This window comes from Nanorana parkeri, unplaced genomic scaffold, assembly GCF_000935625.1.
Source record: "Nanorana parkeri isolate BGI_ZX_2015 unplaced genomic scaffold, ASM93562v1 scaffold1119, whole genome shotgun sequence".
Classification (NCBI taxonomy): domain Eukaryota; kingdom Metazoa; phylum Chordata; class Amphibia; order Anura; family Dicroglossidae; genus Nanorana; species Nanorana parkeri.
The window spans coordinates 236,717-252,152 of record NW_017307387.1 but is presented as its reverse complement, the minus strand read 5'-3'; the positions used below and the strand labels follow the sequence as shown (position 1 = coordinate 252,152).

General features: G+C 48.9%; 1 protein-coding gene across 1 annotated transcript in view; it reads left to right on the top strand.

The window, feature by feature from the left end:
* Nucleotides 1-15,436, top strand: part of CUL9 (cullin 9) — a 58,969-nt gene that overhangs the window by 8,939 nt on the left and 34,594 nt on the right. The window contains exons 3-12 of the mRNA XM_018567947.1: nucleotides 804-958; nucleotides 1,078-1,584; nucleotides 5,769-5,898; nucleotides 6,438-6,625; nucleotides 7,878-8,274; nucleotides 12,627-12,807; nucleotides 12,909-13,116; nucleotides 13,192-13,382; nucleotides 13,500-13,723; nucleotides 14,713-14,950. Of these exons, the coding sequence (XP_018423449.1) occupies nucleotides 804-958; nucleotides 1,078-1,584; nucleotides 5,769-5,898; nucleotides 6,438-6,625; nucleotides 7,878-8,274; nucleotides 12,627-12,807; nucleotides 12,909-13,116; nucleotides 13,192-13,382; nucleotides 13,500-13,723; nucleotides 14,713-14,950 (2,419 nt within the window). The remainder of the gene's footprint in view (nucleotides 1-803; nucleotides 959-1,077; nucleotides 1,585-5,768; nucleotides 5,899-6,437; nucleotides 6,626-7,877; nucleotides 8,275-12,626; nucleotides 12,808-12,908; nucleotides 13,117-13,191; nucleotides 13,383-13,499; nucleotides 13,724-14,712; nucleotides 14,951-15,436) is intronic.

The following is a 15,436-nucleotide window of genomic DNA, read 5'->3' as shown; positions in this document are numbered from 1 at the left end:
GTCCCGGAGTCAGGCGGACTCCACCCAGAAGCCAGGAGGCTGTGTATGTGTTGGAGGCTGGAAGGCCTAGAGAGGCTGAGAGAGCCAGGCACCCAAGGTGTATGGGTGTGAAATCAAAGGCTGCTGAAAGCTGCTCAAAGTGCCCAGTGTATTCCCGAAGAGATCCTGTTGAGGAAAACAGTAAGGTCCTGGGACTGGGACACTGAACAGGATAACCTGTGAAGGGTGAGCATTGGTGAGCCCATATCTGGTATATGCTGCAGCAAGCTATTTATGTGGGACTTCCTTTACTGTCTGCCTTTTGAACAGAAAATAAAGATGTTTTGTTAATGGAAAAGCCTGTGCGAGTGCTCTGTGAGCTCCCCAATATCACAACGCACATGACCTTTAATGGCATCCTTGTCTCAGTCCGTAGGGTTCAGTATTGGGTTGGCTCCGCCCTTTGCCTCTATAACAGCTTCAACTCTTCTGGGAAGGCGTCCACAAGGTTTAGGAGTGTGTCTATGGGAATGTTGGACCATTTGTGAGGTCAGGTACTGATGTTGGAGGAGAAGGCCGGGCTCGCAGTCTCCGCTCTAATTCATCCCAAAGGTGTTCTATCGGGTTGGGGGGTCAGGACTCTGTGCATCGCGGAATATTTAGTAGCCAGGAAATGTCACGGAACACCTGAATCCAATGATTTGGGGGGGGAGGGGCTCAATACTTTTGGCAATAAAGTGTAGGTATTAATGGCGCCATGTTTTGCACATAGGGGGGCCTTGTTTTGCAGTACATGATGATTATTAATGATGGTATATTTGCAGGGAGTCGGGCCCACGTACTTCTCTCGCTCAGTCAGCAGGATGGGATAGAACAACACATGGATTTTGAGTCTCGCTACATGTTGTTGCAGCTCTTTGCTGAGACCACCAGCTCAGAAGAACATTGTATCTCCTTTGAAGGGATACACCTCCCTCAGGTAAGTGCTACAGATGTCCAACTATCCGGCTAGATGGATACAAAGTGGGAGGGGGCTCTTGTGTTTGGTTTGGCGTCTATATAGTATTGCCATTTGTGGTGGTTCTTTATTTGTGGCAGATTCCGGGGAAGCAGCTCTTCTCGTTGGTGAAACGTTACTTGTGCGTGACATCTCTGCTGGACCAGCTGAGCAGCGACCGGCCAGATCGCAGTGAGACGTTCCGTCTGCAGCGCCACTTTGATTTCAGCATGGCCATGGGCAGCCTGATCTGCGAGCTGGTGCGGGTGATGGGCTGGGTGAGTGACGAATCTTTGGAGGAAGAAGGTTCCCCAGACAGGGAGCGACCTTCTCGGGTCATTCGTTCCATCTTCCAGCCTAAAGTGCCGCCCTGCACAAGCTTCCAGGTGATCTCCAGCTCTCCGAAACGTGCCATTGCCCCCAAGAGGAAACCGGCGAAGCCGTTCCTGGAGCCGTCTGACTTTGCCACACGAAATGCTTATGTTGATTATGTCCAGGAGTACTTGAAACCGGGGATGTCTGTGCGGATGTTGGAGGACTATGATGAGATCAGTTCTGGAGATGAGGGTGTGTTCCGCCAGAGTAATAATGGAATGCCGCCCGTTCAGGTGAGGAACTGCACAGAAGGGTGGACACACTGTGTAATGGATAGGTGGGATTTCTGGTGGAGGGGGAAAAGGACCTCACTAGAAGGATGGGGGCACACTGTGTCCAGGAATACTTGGTTGGACTTCTGGTGGAGAGTGAAAAGGACCTCATTAGATAGTGGGGGGCAAACTGTGTCCAGGAGTACTTGGTTGGCTTTCTGGTGGAGGGGGAAAAGGACCTCATTAGGAGGGGTCACACTAAGCAATGGATAGGTGGGACTTCTGGTGGACTGTGAAAAGGTCTTCCTTAGGTGGGGTCATACTAAGTAATGGATAGGTGGGACTTCTGGTGGACTGTGAAAAGGTCTTCCTTAGGTGGGGTCATACTAAGCAATGGATAGGTGGGGCTTCTGGTGGACTGTGAAAAGGACCTCACTAGATAGTGAGGGGCACACTGTGTCCAGGAGTACTTGGGGTGGACTTTTGGTGGAGGATGAAAAGGGCCTCATTAGGTGGGATCACACTAAGTAATGGATAGGTGGGACTTCAGGTGGGACTTCAGGTTGGATTTCTGGTGGAGGGGGAAAAGGACCTCATTAGAAGGAGGGGGGCACACTGTGTATTGGGTAGGTGGGACTTCTGGTGGAGAGTGAAGAGGACCTCAGTAGACATGGCTGTGTTGGGCAATATACTGATCCCCCCGACGTTACTGCATCTAGGTGGCACCTATAATGGACAACCTTCTTATAGCCAGTGACAGTAGAGCAATTAGAGTTATGTACAGTTAAGTCTACTGAAGGTTCGTTGGGATACCAGACATAATCTGTATGAGGTGACCAAAGTTTATCCTTAACCCCTTCATGACCAGATAGCATTGAGGCCTAGATGCCCAGACCTAATTTGGTAGCATCCGTATGTGTCAGTCAATGTAACAATGATTTGCCCGCCTTATTAATTTCTACATTCCTCTTAAAGCCTTTCTATTTCCAAACATGTCATATATTGCAGCCTACTAGTCTTCAGATGTGGCAGCTGGATTCGTTTTCTATTTTCAGCCTTCTTTTCCTTTGCTTCCACCTAATGATCCTGCCAGTAACACACTTCCTGTCCTAGGGTGACAACGCTCACATACTGCACTGTATCTATGGAGGAGCAGTGTTGCTACCTTAGGATAGGACACCTCACCTCCCCTCCATCTAGGACAGGAATACAGAACACACTCCTCTACTATTCTCCATCTAAGACAGGGGTATAGAACACCTCCCGCGCCCGTCTAGAACAGAACTACAGAACAGCTTCCGTTTCCTTCTCTAATTAGGACAGGGCTACTGAACACCCCCTTTCCCATTCCATCTATAACATCGGAGAAGGTGTTCTGTAGTCCTCAAAGGTGAGATGGCAGGGCTTATAACACTGCCCATTGGGATTTCCATAGGAAGTTATTGGCTCACTAGAATTCAGACGGATCAGCCAAGTATTTTTTTGCACCTAACAAAGCAAAATTCTACCCGTGGTATAGCTAACAGATCAAAAGGGAGCAAAAAAAGAGAAGTTCCTTGTTCGGGTTTATATTTGATTCAGCAGCTGAAAGTCTGTGTGAAGCTGAAACCTTTTTTATTTCTGTCAGTGTTTGTTGTTGCAGAGTTCCCCCCACTTCCTGTCCTGTACATTGTTGTCAGCTGGGCAGGAAGTGGTTGAGGACCTCTCCAAGGAATAGCAGTAAAAACAAGATGGGGTCCTAGCCCATTCCCAGCTATGTCCAAAACGAAGAAAATCAAGTGTTTGGCTTGGCAATGTTCCAATAATGATCTAGCGGTGTAGCTCTGGTACAGGTGACGGTACCTGCTGATGGAATAACATTAATTTACCTTGTGATGCCCAATGATTTCCAGAAATCGGGATACTGTTGTCTGTAATATCATCATTGTGATCCTCTTGCATAGAAGGAGATTGTAGTATAATGTTGGTGATGAAGGAAGGTATAATGTCAGAGTCATAAATCCTTGTACAGGATTGTATGTCAGGTGTGTGTTGGTTGTGTCTGAGGCTGAGCTATGGCTGGACATAGACCTTGGAGGGTCAGGTACACACGAAATGTTGAGGGATGTTCCTGTCTGTGTACAGGACTGTATGTCAGGTGTGTGTTGGTTGTGTCTCAGGCTGAGCTATGGCTGGACATAGACCTTGGAGGTTCAGGCATAATCTAACTGTTTAGGGATGTTCCTGCCTGTGCGCAGGGCTGTATGTTATGTGTGTGTTGGTTGTGTCTCGGGCTGAGCGATGGTTGGACGTAGACCTTGAAGGATGGATGGAGGTTCTGACATAACCGCAATGTTGAGGGATGTTGCTCTCTGTGTACAGGACTGTATATCAGGTGTTCGTTGGTGTTCTGAGGCTGAGGTATGTTTGGACATGGACCTTAGAGGATGGATGAAGGTTCAGTCATAGTCCAACTGTTGAGGAATGTTCCCGAGTGTGTACGGGAACCTATGTCCGGTCTTTATGGTTGGATATAGACCTTGATGGATGGAGGGTCCGGCATAATCAAAAAGTTGAGGGATGTTGCTCTCTGTGTACAGGACTGTATGTTATGTGTTTGTTGGTTGTGTCTCAGGCTGAGCTAAGGTTGGAAATGAACCTTAGAGGATGGAGGAACCTTCAGGCATAATCCAACTGTTGATGGATGTCACTGCCTGTGTACAGGACTGTATGTTATGTGTGTGTTGGTTGTGTCTCAGGCTGAGCGATGGTTGAACGTAGACCTTGGAGGATGGATGGAGGTTCTGGCATAACCTCAATGTAGATAGATGCTCCTGCGTGTGTACAGGACTGTATGTCAGGTGTGTGTTGGTTGTGTCTCAGGCTAAGCAATGGTTGGACATAGACCTTAGAGGATGGAAGAACGTTGAGTCATAATCCAACTGTTGAGGGATGTTCCTGCCTGTGTGCAGGACTGTATGTTATGTGTGTGTTGGTTGTGTCTCAGGCTGAGCGATGGTTGAATGTAGACCTTGGAGGATGGATGGAGGTTCTGGCATAACCGCAATGTTGATAGATGTTCCTGCGTGTGTACAGGACTGTATGTCAGGTGTGTTGGTTGTGTCTCGGGCTGAGCGATGGTTGCACATAAACCTTGAAGGATGGATGCAGGCATAATCAATATGTTGAGGGATGTTCCTGCGTGTTTACAGGACTGCATGTTATGTGTTTCTTGGTTGGCTCTTAAATTGAGCTGTGGTTGGACATAGACCTTAGAGCCTTGGTTCTCAACTGGTGGGTCGTGACCCCGTGTCCAGTGGGTCGCCACATGCCTTCCACTTTTCTAGGTGAGAGGCTCCTCTGCCTCCTCCTAGTGCAGCACTGTCCATTCTCACATCAAGCAGCCATTTAAAATATGCTGCCCGGCACCAAGTGCTGACTTGGGGTGGGCTGGGGGTTTGGCGGCGAGGGATCTCCATCCATACTTGCATTGCTTATAGCTCCCTTGCATGTCTTGTAGAGGTGCCTGGACCGGAGTGACGTCACATTCTGGCTCCTGACACCTCTACAGGCACGCATGTGAGCTGTACAACCAATGCACATATGGATGGAGCTCCGTCACAGCACAGCAGCCCACACTACTGAGCATTCCATTGCAGTGTGACTTGGGTCGCAACTTAATGACCGAGGACAAATGTGGGACCTGAGGTTACACAGGATGAGAACCACTGAGCTAGAGGATGGACAGAGGTTCAAGCACAATTCAACTTGAGGGATGTTGTTTGTTGTGTCTCAGGCTGAACTATGGTTGAAACATAAACCTTGGATGATGTATGGAGGTCTAGGCATTATCGAAATGTTTATGGATGTTGCTGCCTGTGTACAGGACTGTATGTCAGGTGTGTGTTGGTTGTGTCTCAGGCTAAGCAATGGTTGGACATGGACCTTGAAGGATGGTTGGAGGTTCTGGCATAATCCAACTGTTGAACATTTTTTTGGTAAAGTCTCAGCTTATGTTTCTGTCCGGAGCGAGGAGACAGAATGGCAAACATCCATCAGTCTCCAATGAATGAACCCTTCACCATCCAGTACTATCTACCCACAGATCCAAAGTGTACAGCCTGATGTGGCTGAAATCAGTCAGATATTTCACCGTCTCAGTCTGTAGCTGGATAAGTCCAGGGCAGTGTTTTTATATGTAGTAACCTGTACATAAACATTAACAGGTTCTCTGGAGGTCCACCGGCCGCACCTACTGGGTCCACTGGCACATGGTTCAGATCATCGGAGAGCAGGCTGATGACGACAGTGCGGAGAAAGCTTCAACTGTGGCAGAAAATGTGAAGGTGTCACCAGGTGAGCGTGGAGGATCCATGGGTTACCCTGCACCTTGCGGGGAGGAGTGGAGGATGCGCAGAGATGATACTTGTTATCTTTGCTGTATCACGAAGGCTTCAGGTGTCACTACACACCAACACATTTAAAGGGTTTCTAAACCCTTCCAAAAGTCCGAAACTGCTCGGGAGGCCGCAAAGCATCTTAGGTGGGGGCAATTCGGATTTTCGGCCGGGAGACGAGGAGAGACGCAAGGTAAGTATATGGACGCGTGCACCCGCATGCAGACACCGTGGGACAGGAAGTGCCAGGAAGGACAGAGGAGTCGGCGTTGGATTGGAGAGCCGCAGCAGCGCTGGAGAGACATGAAAAGGACAGGAAAGAAGAAGATCGGATAAGGAGACATCATTTCAGGTAAGTGCTTTCATTAACATTGGGGGGAGGGAAAAATGTTTTAGATTTAATGTCACTTTAACTTCAAGCAGCAGAGCCGATGTTCTTCTGGCGCATTGTTCTGTCATCTCCACGAATTAATTGTGTGTCTTTCTGTTTCTTTACAGTGGCTCAGTCTTTGCCGTCTAAGGCATGTGGCAGTATGTACGCCCTCCCCTATCTTGGTCCAATATCTTTTGAGGAGAGAGGGATCCTGAGGCAGGATGAGTGGTGGGAGGTCCTGTTCTTTATTCGGAGGCTGGAGGTTCAGGAACAGAATGAGGTTCACGCAATGATCAAGCAGAACCTGGATGAGGTGAGCGAACAGCCAAAGACGACCTCGCAGGAATGCGGGGAGAGGGCTGGAAACAGTCTATCAATCAGCAATTGAGCATAATATTCTATGCAGGACACACCATGATGGGTGATGCCACAGAGTCAAACCAGCCTCAAGGTGTGAACAAGCCAAAGTTGTAGAATACGGTGGGTTGTGTCCTCCTGTCTGTCAGTCTCAGACAATGTATATAGATTGATCATATGGTTGGGGCTCTTTGCTTCCTCATCTGTCAATCTTAGGTAATGCAATTTACAGACTGGTAATAACATTGGCTCTGTCTGTTCTCATTCATCCAGGTCATGGCGTATCTGTAAAAAATACATGAAGGCAACTGGACTTGCTGTATTTTTATTGAAGACGTTTCGCTGGTCATCCGACTAGTTTTCTGAATTGAGAAAGCTGGTTGGATGACCAGTGAAACGTCTTGAAGAATAACACAGCAAGTCCAGTTGCCTTCGTGTATTTTTTACTGATATAAGGTGAGCTCTTTGTATTCTCCTCTCCTGTCAGTCTTGGATAACACGGTCCACAGAGTAGTAACAAGTAGGGATGCTCCGATACTGATACTAGTGTCGGTGCCGATACCGAGTATTTGGGTGAGTACTATACTTCCAGTCAGAGGGAGATCTCCCTCTGATCGGCAGCACCGAGGGAACATGAAGCTGGCTTCCTTTCCAATCAGGATGCCGGTGTGGTGGGTTATGACTCTCCTCCCAGCTTCCTGATTGGCTAGGAAGCCGGCTTCACGTGTTGCTAAGCAGCTTGGCTTTCTAACCAATCAGGAAGCCAGGTGTCGCATAATGACTTGCCTCCAGGCTTCCTGATTGGCTAGGAAGCCGGCTTCACGTGTGGCTAATCAGAAAGCCGAACGGCACCTCATGACTCGCCGCCCAGCTTCCTGATTGGTCAGGTAGCCTCTGAAGCTGGTGATCTTTCACTAGAACTTCCGGCTTCACAGGCAATCAGGAAGCCGGGCGACTTCCTGATAATCGGGCACAAGGCACCGGTACTCTATATCGGCGAGTACCAAAAAAAAAATATTGGTGCTTGATACTGAAAAAATGGTATCGGTGCAACCCTAGTAATAAGGCAGGGCCTTGAGTCCTCCTCCCCTCTGAGGTCAAGTGCCTCCTTGTGTCCTCCACCTCTGTCAGTCTCTGCTTATACACTCTCTGTAGATTGGGGTCTGGTATGAGGCTCTCTGACTCTTCCCTTTTCCTCTTCCCACCAGCCGTGTGGCACCGAGGAAGCCGCCTTTGTACAGGCCTCGATCTCCGTGGATCTTACACAGAAAATTCTGGCGTTCCTCAGTAAACATTGCCGCGGATGCGTCCTGAGCGATTTGCAGAGTTCACATGTCTATATGAAATATGTTCTCCGTCCCAGCGTAGCGGCAGCGAAGCTGACAACCAACTCCAGCTCCTCCGTGCAGGATAACGCCGTTCCCGGTGTCGCCCTTTCCAAGAAAACAAAGAGCGAAGAACCCAAAAAATCTGACAAGGCCGCAGCCGGGACTTCAGGTGCAGAACCGTCAGACCTTCAGGTCCTCCGCAGACTTCTCTCTCAGGAAGGAGTTCAGGTCCCCTCTCCATCTGAGGATAAGAGCAAAGGTGAGGAAGAGAGGGGGGGCTGCGGGGTCATTGGGAGGGGTATGCCATGTACTGGTGACTACATTGTGTGCGCAGTGTTTTCTGCCCAAACTGTTTCTGTCTTTCCTGTCTATAATTCTCTGGTAAGGGGAAAGGGATGCTGTGTAACAAAGTTCATATGAGATCATTCTTTCATGAGATGCCGTGCATATATCCCCTCATTAATATTGCCAGCCTCTACCATGTGCACAGGTCAGTTGACTCCCCTGGTATTGGTAGTTGCCCATCTAATGGGGGGCTAATGAGCTTATGCCTGTGCTCTTTACTTCAGGTCAGGTGACTCTCCGCCAGAATTGTGATAGTGGTACTTACCCGTCTTATTGGTTGGGGGGGCGGGCTGATGAACTCATCCCTATGCTCTTCACTTCTGTACGAAAGCCCCTAGTCTAACATGCTTCAGGCACTAACGGTAATTTTGGGCAATCACAGTGCCTTTCACTCCCAGTCTGTGTTCTCCAAAAATAATATACAGACATATTCTAGTTACCTAAAATCTTTACTGCCATGGTTCATGTTACACTTGTATTAAAGGTGTAGGATGAAACATGGTCACGTTCTCCAGCACCACGCACCCCCCTCTCCCCCTTTGCATGATGGAATAAATGTCACTCAGAGTACCTCAGGGCTGAATACTGAAAAATGGCCGGGACAGGAAGGGGGTTCAACACCCCGCTCTTAAAGTGGTTAAAACCCTTTTGACTTTAGGGCCCAGTCACGCCATATCCAGTGCGTCCCGGTGCAGTGGGCCCAGTCACGCCATATCCAGTAGGTCCCCGGTGCAATTCATGCACGAAACGCACTGGATTGCAGAGATCAAGCTGGGCAGCAATCTGGGCCGGGAGGGGGCATGTCGTTGCCATTCATGTCAATGGCCTTGCAGACATGCCCCTCCGCCTGCACTGCAATTGCCCGAACCGGAACGCGAGGTGCAGGAATGCTGCATGCACTATTTTTTTCAGATTGCCCTGCACTGGAGCGGAGGGCATTCCTGTACCTCATGTTCCGGTGCTGGCGATCACACGGTGGGGGGCGTGTCTGCGGTGCCATTCACATGAATAGCAAAACAGATGACAAACGCACTCATCAATTCGTCACCAGCTTTACAGTACACGGAATGGGCTTTAAACAGTAAAATAGCAAAAAGTTTTCCTGGCACACTCACAAGCTAGCATGTTTAAAAATACTTGTCTCGCACTGAGGTTAAAAACAGAGGTTTGGAATCACGTCTTCTGCAGAAAATGTGAAAGCTGCGCCAAGGCACCTCTTATAGTGCGGTCCTAACTCTAAAGAGCTTGTGAGTGTGCCAGGAAAACTTTTTGCTAATTCACATGAATAGCACCCGCACGCCCCCTCCCACCCCAGAACGCTGCCCGGCATGATCTATGCAATCCAATGTGTTCCGTGTGCTAACTGGATATGGTGTAACTGGGCCCCCTGCACCGGGACGCACTGGATATGGTGTGACTGGGCCCACTGCACCGGGACACACTGGATATGGTGTGACTGGGCCCACTGCACCGGAACACACTGGATATGGTGTGACTGGGCCCACTTCACAGCGACGCACTGGATATGGTGTGACTGGGCCCACTGCACCGGGACGCACTGGATATGGTGTGACTGGGCCCACTGCACCGGGACGCACTGGATATGGTGTGACTGGGACCTCTATCACTTTATTCATCTCTCCGTAGGGAACAGACCTCAGGAAAATGATCAATCACTGATCGACTCCAATAGCGCCGCAAATACCTTTTTTCAGGCAATTTCAGTCCATATAAAACTCAGTCGCATACAGGCGCTGTGTGTGCCACGTGCACAGGCAAACCTCTGACCAGTCTTATCATAAAACCGTCTTCTGACCTCTTCAGGCTGTTAAAATGTCCTGAGGCTCCGAAGTCCAGTTGTGTGTTGACGAGCTCTGCTTAGTTGTCTTTTGCTAAACTAAAACGCTCCCACCGTCCTCCTCTCCACAGCATAGGCGGTAAATGTTCTGTAGTCCAAGATAAAAACTGGGAGGGTTCATTTGTCTTAAGACAACAAGTGCACATGCCGCCTCTGGATTTATAACCCGATGAACAGGGATTTTCTTTTGCACTTATTGAGCAGATATAATAAAACACTTTTAATGGTGCAATTGGTAACAGACTAAAAGGACCAATTAGGAGAAGTCCATTGAAGTGTGTAACCTGTAAAATGATGAGGGGGTAGACAGGGTAGTACCCGGCAGCTCTTCTGGTGCCCTGGAGAGTTCACACGCTTCATTTAAACTCTGTGCCCAGCCAGGAGCCTCGTGTACTGTAGGAGAGCAGTATTTGTAGTAGCTGCTAAGGGACACAGGAAGTCTTTAACCTTTTGGGTTATACTGCCGTCTACAGGAGGATTGAACACTAGAAAACTAGGCCAGCTCAGGATAACACCTAATGGCTTCTACTACCAGTATGCCCCAGATTTGTGCTAGTGTCCTTGAAAGATGGGCATTTTTTCTTAATCTGCTGAAGACTAACATTTTCTTGCTCGCATGTTTTTCGGGTGAAATTGTTTTTTTTTCTTCGATCAAAGCTTTATATATCGCTGCTACTTGTCACTCCGATTGCAGCTTTCTGATTTTATTAGTCCTCAGTCTGGCTTTTGAATTCTCCTGTTCGGACCCCATTGGAATGGACGTGGTGTGGATAGGCAAGAAGTGTCCTTTGGGATCTGGATTCTGCGCTTTCCAGACTCTGTTCTGGTAAAATGTAGCCGTGGAGCGTTTTTCAGCCTCTCCCTCCAGCCTTTTAGGCCTTCTGGATCAAGGTGTCATTGCCCCAGAATGATTCAAGGGGTTTTTTGCTAGGGATTTTCATGAGAACTACCAGGGTTGCAGCGGTTGCAGCTGGGACCGGGCTCTGGCACTCCACCACTGTCCTGAAATCATTAGTTGATATTGTTTTAAAAAAACTGTCACATGACAATAAACAAAAATGTATCAGTAATCGTATCTGTGAGGACTTGGGCAAGTATCAGTACTTGTACTTGCAAAACTGGTATCGGTGCATCCCTAATATATATTTATAAAAACAAAATCATACATTATAACAGAGATGTACAAATCCCGGGAGCTCCGTGTGCTCCTTACAAATGACAGCTTCCTCCTAACTTTTGAGTTTTTCTCTAGTCTAGTCTTGGAGCTGGAAAAGTATCTGTACTTGTACCGAGTATGGTACTTGGTATTGGTGCATCCCTACTGTTCACCATTTCCAACCCCAAAGGGAGCATTTGCCCCAGTCTGGATCCCCAAGCTCTGAATTTCTTCATTCAGGTCACAAAATTCTGCATTGCATCTACCAAATCTGTCAGCGCCTCCCTTCAGCTGAGGAACGTTTATGCTTCTGCGTGCATCAGAGATGCTTAACTACATGTCCCCATCTTTCCAGCAAATCAGTGGTTCCTGCAGTGTGCTGTGCTGTGTGGCCCTTGCGCTACCAGTTTTTAGCCCTGCCTTTCGGCCTCTTGTCTGGACCCCCGGTATTTACCAAGGTGCTGGTCCCTGTACTAGCAATGCTGCGCTTGAGTGGCATCACCATTGTGAGATACTTGAATGACCTCTTGTTGAGGGAACAGTTGGCGTAGGCTCTGCAGGACAGTGTGGCCAAATATTTAGCATTTCAATGTTCAAATGTTACAGTGGTTCAGATGGATCCTGAACCTTGAGACAACCTCTTGTAAAACATTTTTTTTTTAAAGGTTTTTGCATATATCTTACTAGCTAGCTTGCTAACAGTAGATATATGCAAAAAAAAAAAAAAGCTGAGGGTTTAATAACCCTTTAAAGCAGTGGTCTCAAAGTACCGGCCCGCGAGCCGGTACTATGTGGCACGCAACCAGCTGACAAGTCGGGTACACGGTCACGGACCCGACTTGTGGTAGCAGCTACACGGTCTGCATCTCTGTCGGATGCAGACCGCATAGCTGCTGCAGTGCCGCACTCGATTAGGAAGGTCTGCAGCAGACCTTCCTAATCATTCGCCATCGATCGTGCCTCCTCCCTGCAAAAAGGTAAGCAGGAGAGGGGGCTCTTAATTTTGGATATATTTTAAAGTATGAGATTTGGCAAGCAGCCCTCTTGGGAGAAAAAGAATTGTCGAGTGAATTGAGTTTGAGACCCCTGCTTTAAAGACTTCCTGTGTCCCTCAATAGACAACAAAGAGAAAAGGGAACTCGCTGTAAAATCCAGAACAGAACCCATAGCAGGCTGACTGCCAATTATTGTAGTCCCGATCATTCTACGTGTGCTGCTGGAGAGTGGCGTTTGGAGATCTGGCTCACCTATTCTACAGATTCTCTTCTAGGAATCGGATCTTTCTGGGGCTCGTCACCCAAGGTTTGTTTGGAGCTGTTGGCGGAGATGCTGGACAAGGTGAAGCGGAATGTCTGTGGGGCTGGGGCCCTGGGCTTCATTGTTCAGATCATGGAGCAACAGCTTGGTGAAGAAGCACACGGTGTCAAGTCAGAGGGGCGTACGTCATGCAGGTACTTACCAGAAGACCGCCAGTGTCTGTTTCTCAATTTCGCCCAACAAACAGAAATGGAAGACGGAAGCTGATTGTACTAATGGATGTTCTGATATTTAGGGACAAGATTGTAAAGCTATTGGTGGAACTTCTGACGTCGCAGGTGAAGGACAAGCTGCTGGTGGTGACGTGTCTGCAGTTGACGTACCTGGTCATGTCCAAGTATGACTGGCGTGTCCTGTTTGCCACAGAGGGAGGGGTGAAAGCTGTGCTGGGGTGTATGCAGGAACATCAATCCTCTGCCGCCGTCCAGCATATAGGGCTTGCGGTAAGTGGAGAAACTGATTGTCCAAGCTTCACATCACGAGTGTCTGCCATCTGATAACATCATTTCTCCTGGCAGGTCCTGAGGGTGCTGACTGGTGTGGATGGTTGTGATATCCAGGGGCCTTCCAAACGTAACACCCTGAATCCAGGGGATGCTCAGGTGATTAAAGAGATCTTCTCCAGTATTGGATCTGCCGCCAGTGGCACCTCCACCAGTCTCCTGAGGGCCATCCCCAGCGCCATTGCCAAGATGATAAGTGAGGAGGGGTGAGGATGACTGTTTCTCTATCCTGTGAACTTCACCTGCGTTGGTTATGACACTTCATGTGCCCGGTGTACAGCACCTGTCTTAATATTACCCGTCCTCTGTCTTTTGTCCGGCAGGTGTTTCTCCTCTGTGTTCAATGGTTTCCTTGTCATTCGGATGCTGATGGAAAACCACAAGGGTTTGTCTGAGCAGCTGTCTAGTTTGGAGTTGTCCTCCGTCCTCCAGAGCTTCTCCGAGGACTCCAGCAATTCCATGTATGGGAGGCTGGACCTCCTAATGCAGAAACAGCTGAGTGACCTTCTAAAGAACAATAAGGAGAAAGTTGATGCTGACAGCAAAGGTGAGAACTGCCTGCGGTCTCAATTGATATGTTTGTCACGTACAATGCTATGTGGCGAGAGAATGGAGTGTGCAGTGATAACGCTTTGGCCGTCTCTATGGCTGAAGGCTTCTTGGCTGTTACTGTGGTGCCGTTGCACAAGATCAGAGGACTTGCTGGCGGCAGAGGACTTGCTGGCTGACTCTTGATTGTTATTTGGGTGGCCACAGCTGTCTGATTGTGGAACCATGTAGATGGTCAGAATTCACAAAAGTGTTGCATTGGGTGTGTACTGTAGTTAAACTTAACAGCTGCTGTTAGTTCTGTATGTTTGTTCTATTAGTCTCTCCCATGCATGAGACTTCTACATTAAGACAACAGCTGTGCCCTGTCTCTAGTGGAGAGTGTTCACCTTGGTCCCTTTTATAGTGGAGAGCGCTGAGCAGTGTCCATTCAATAGTGGAGAGTGCTAAGTGTCCCCTCTCTAGCAGAGAGCGCTTAGCTGTGTCCCTTCCATATCGTAGAGCACTGCATTCTGCCCCATCTCTAAAAAAAGAGCGCTGTGCTTTGTCCCGTCTCCCAGCAATAAGCACTGCGGTGCCCCATCCCTAGCGAAGAGTGCTGCACTGTGTCCCCTCTCTAAAGGAGAGCTCTGTGCTATGTTCCATCTCTAATAGAGAGCTTTCTGGTGCGGCGCGTGGAGCATGGATGCGAGCGGGTCTGGCAGCGGCGAGCGTGAGGTGGGGAGGAGGTGCGGCGCACAGTGTGTGGAACTGTGAACAAGGCCAACTGATTGGAATTCGATTAATCGATTATTGAAAAAGTTGACAACTTTCAATAATCGATTATAATCGATTATGTCGATTAGTTGTTGCAGCCCTAGCGGAGAGCGCTTAGCTGTGTCCCGTCTGTAGCGGAGAGCGCTTAGCTGTGTCCCGTCTGTAGCGGAGAGCGCTTAGCTGTGTCCCGTCTGTAGCGGAGAGCGCTTAGCTGTGTCCTTTCTCTTGCAGAGAGTGCTCCAGCACTGGCAGTCCAGGAATTGGATCTCCCGTCTTTGCTGAGTAGTCTGAAGGACATTCGGTTGTGTCGGGAAATGCTGCCCGCTCTGGAACGATGTGTCTGTGATGACGTCTCCTCACTACGTTGTGATGTTCCTCAACTTCTCACCGACCCCAACTTCTTCCTGCAGCTCCTCTCCTGTCTGGAGCAGCTGAGGGGGGAGAAACGTCAACAGCTCAGTGTGTACAGGTGACAGCGCTGCATGACCAGACGAGAGCCCTCTGTGACATGTATGGGATCTGCGTGCGTGCGCGGGGAGGGAGATGTGCGCGCGTGGGGAGGGAGATGTGCGTTTGCAGATGAGGAAGCTAAGTGTTCCAGGGCGGAGCAACCTGTGACCTGCACATCAGACAGTTGCATCTGCTAGTGCTGAACAAGCGCCTCATCTAGCAAAGCTGTCATGACGAGTTCCTTCTAGAGTTCATCGCCTGCTTTCTGCTGTAAATCTGTTTAATCTTCGGAGCCTACATTGCTCTAATTCATTTTATTGTTCCCTCATGCCTGCTTCACGGACAGGCTGTGGCTGAGGTCTTCCTTGATAGCTCCTGTATAAAGTGTGGTGCCAGTAAACAGAAGTCCGCTATAGATCATAAAACACAGAGACCTGACCTCAAACCAGCAGGAGCAACATTTTACATAGGGGTGCACAGAAATAGAAATTCCGAAACCGAAACC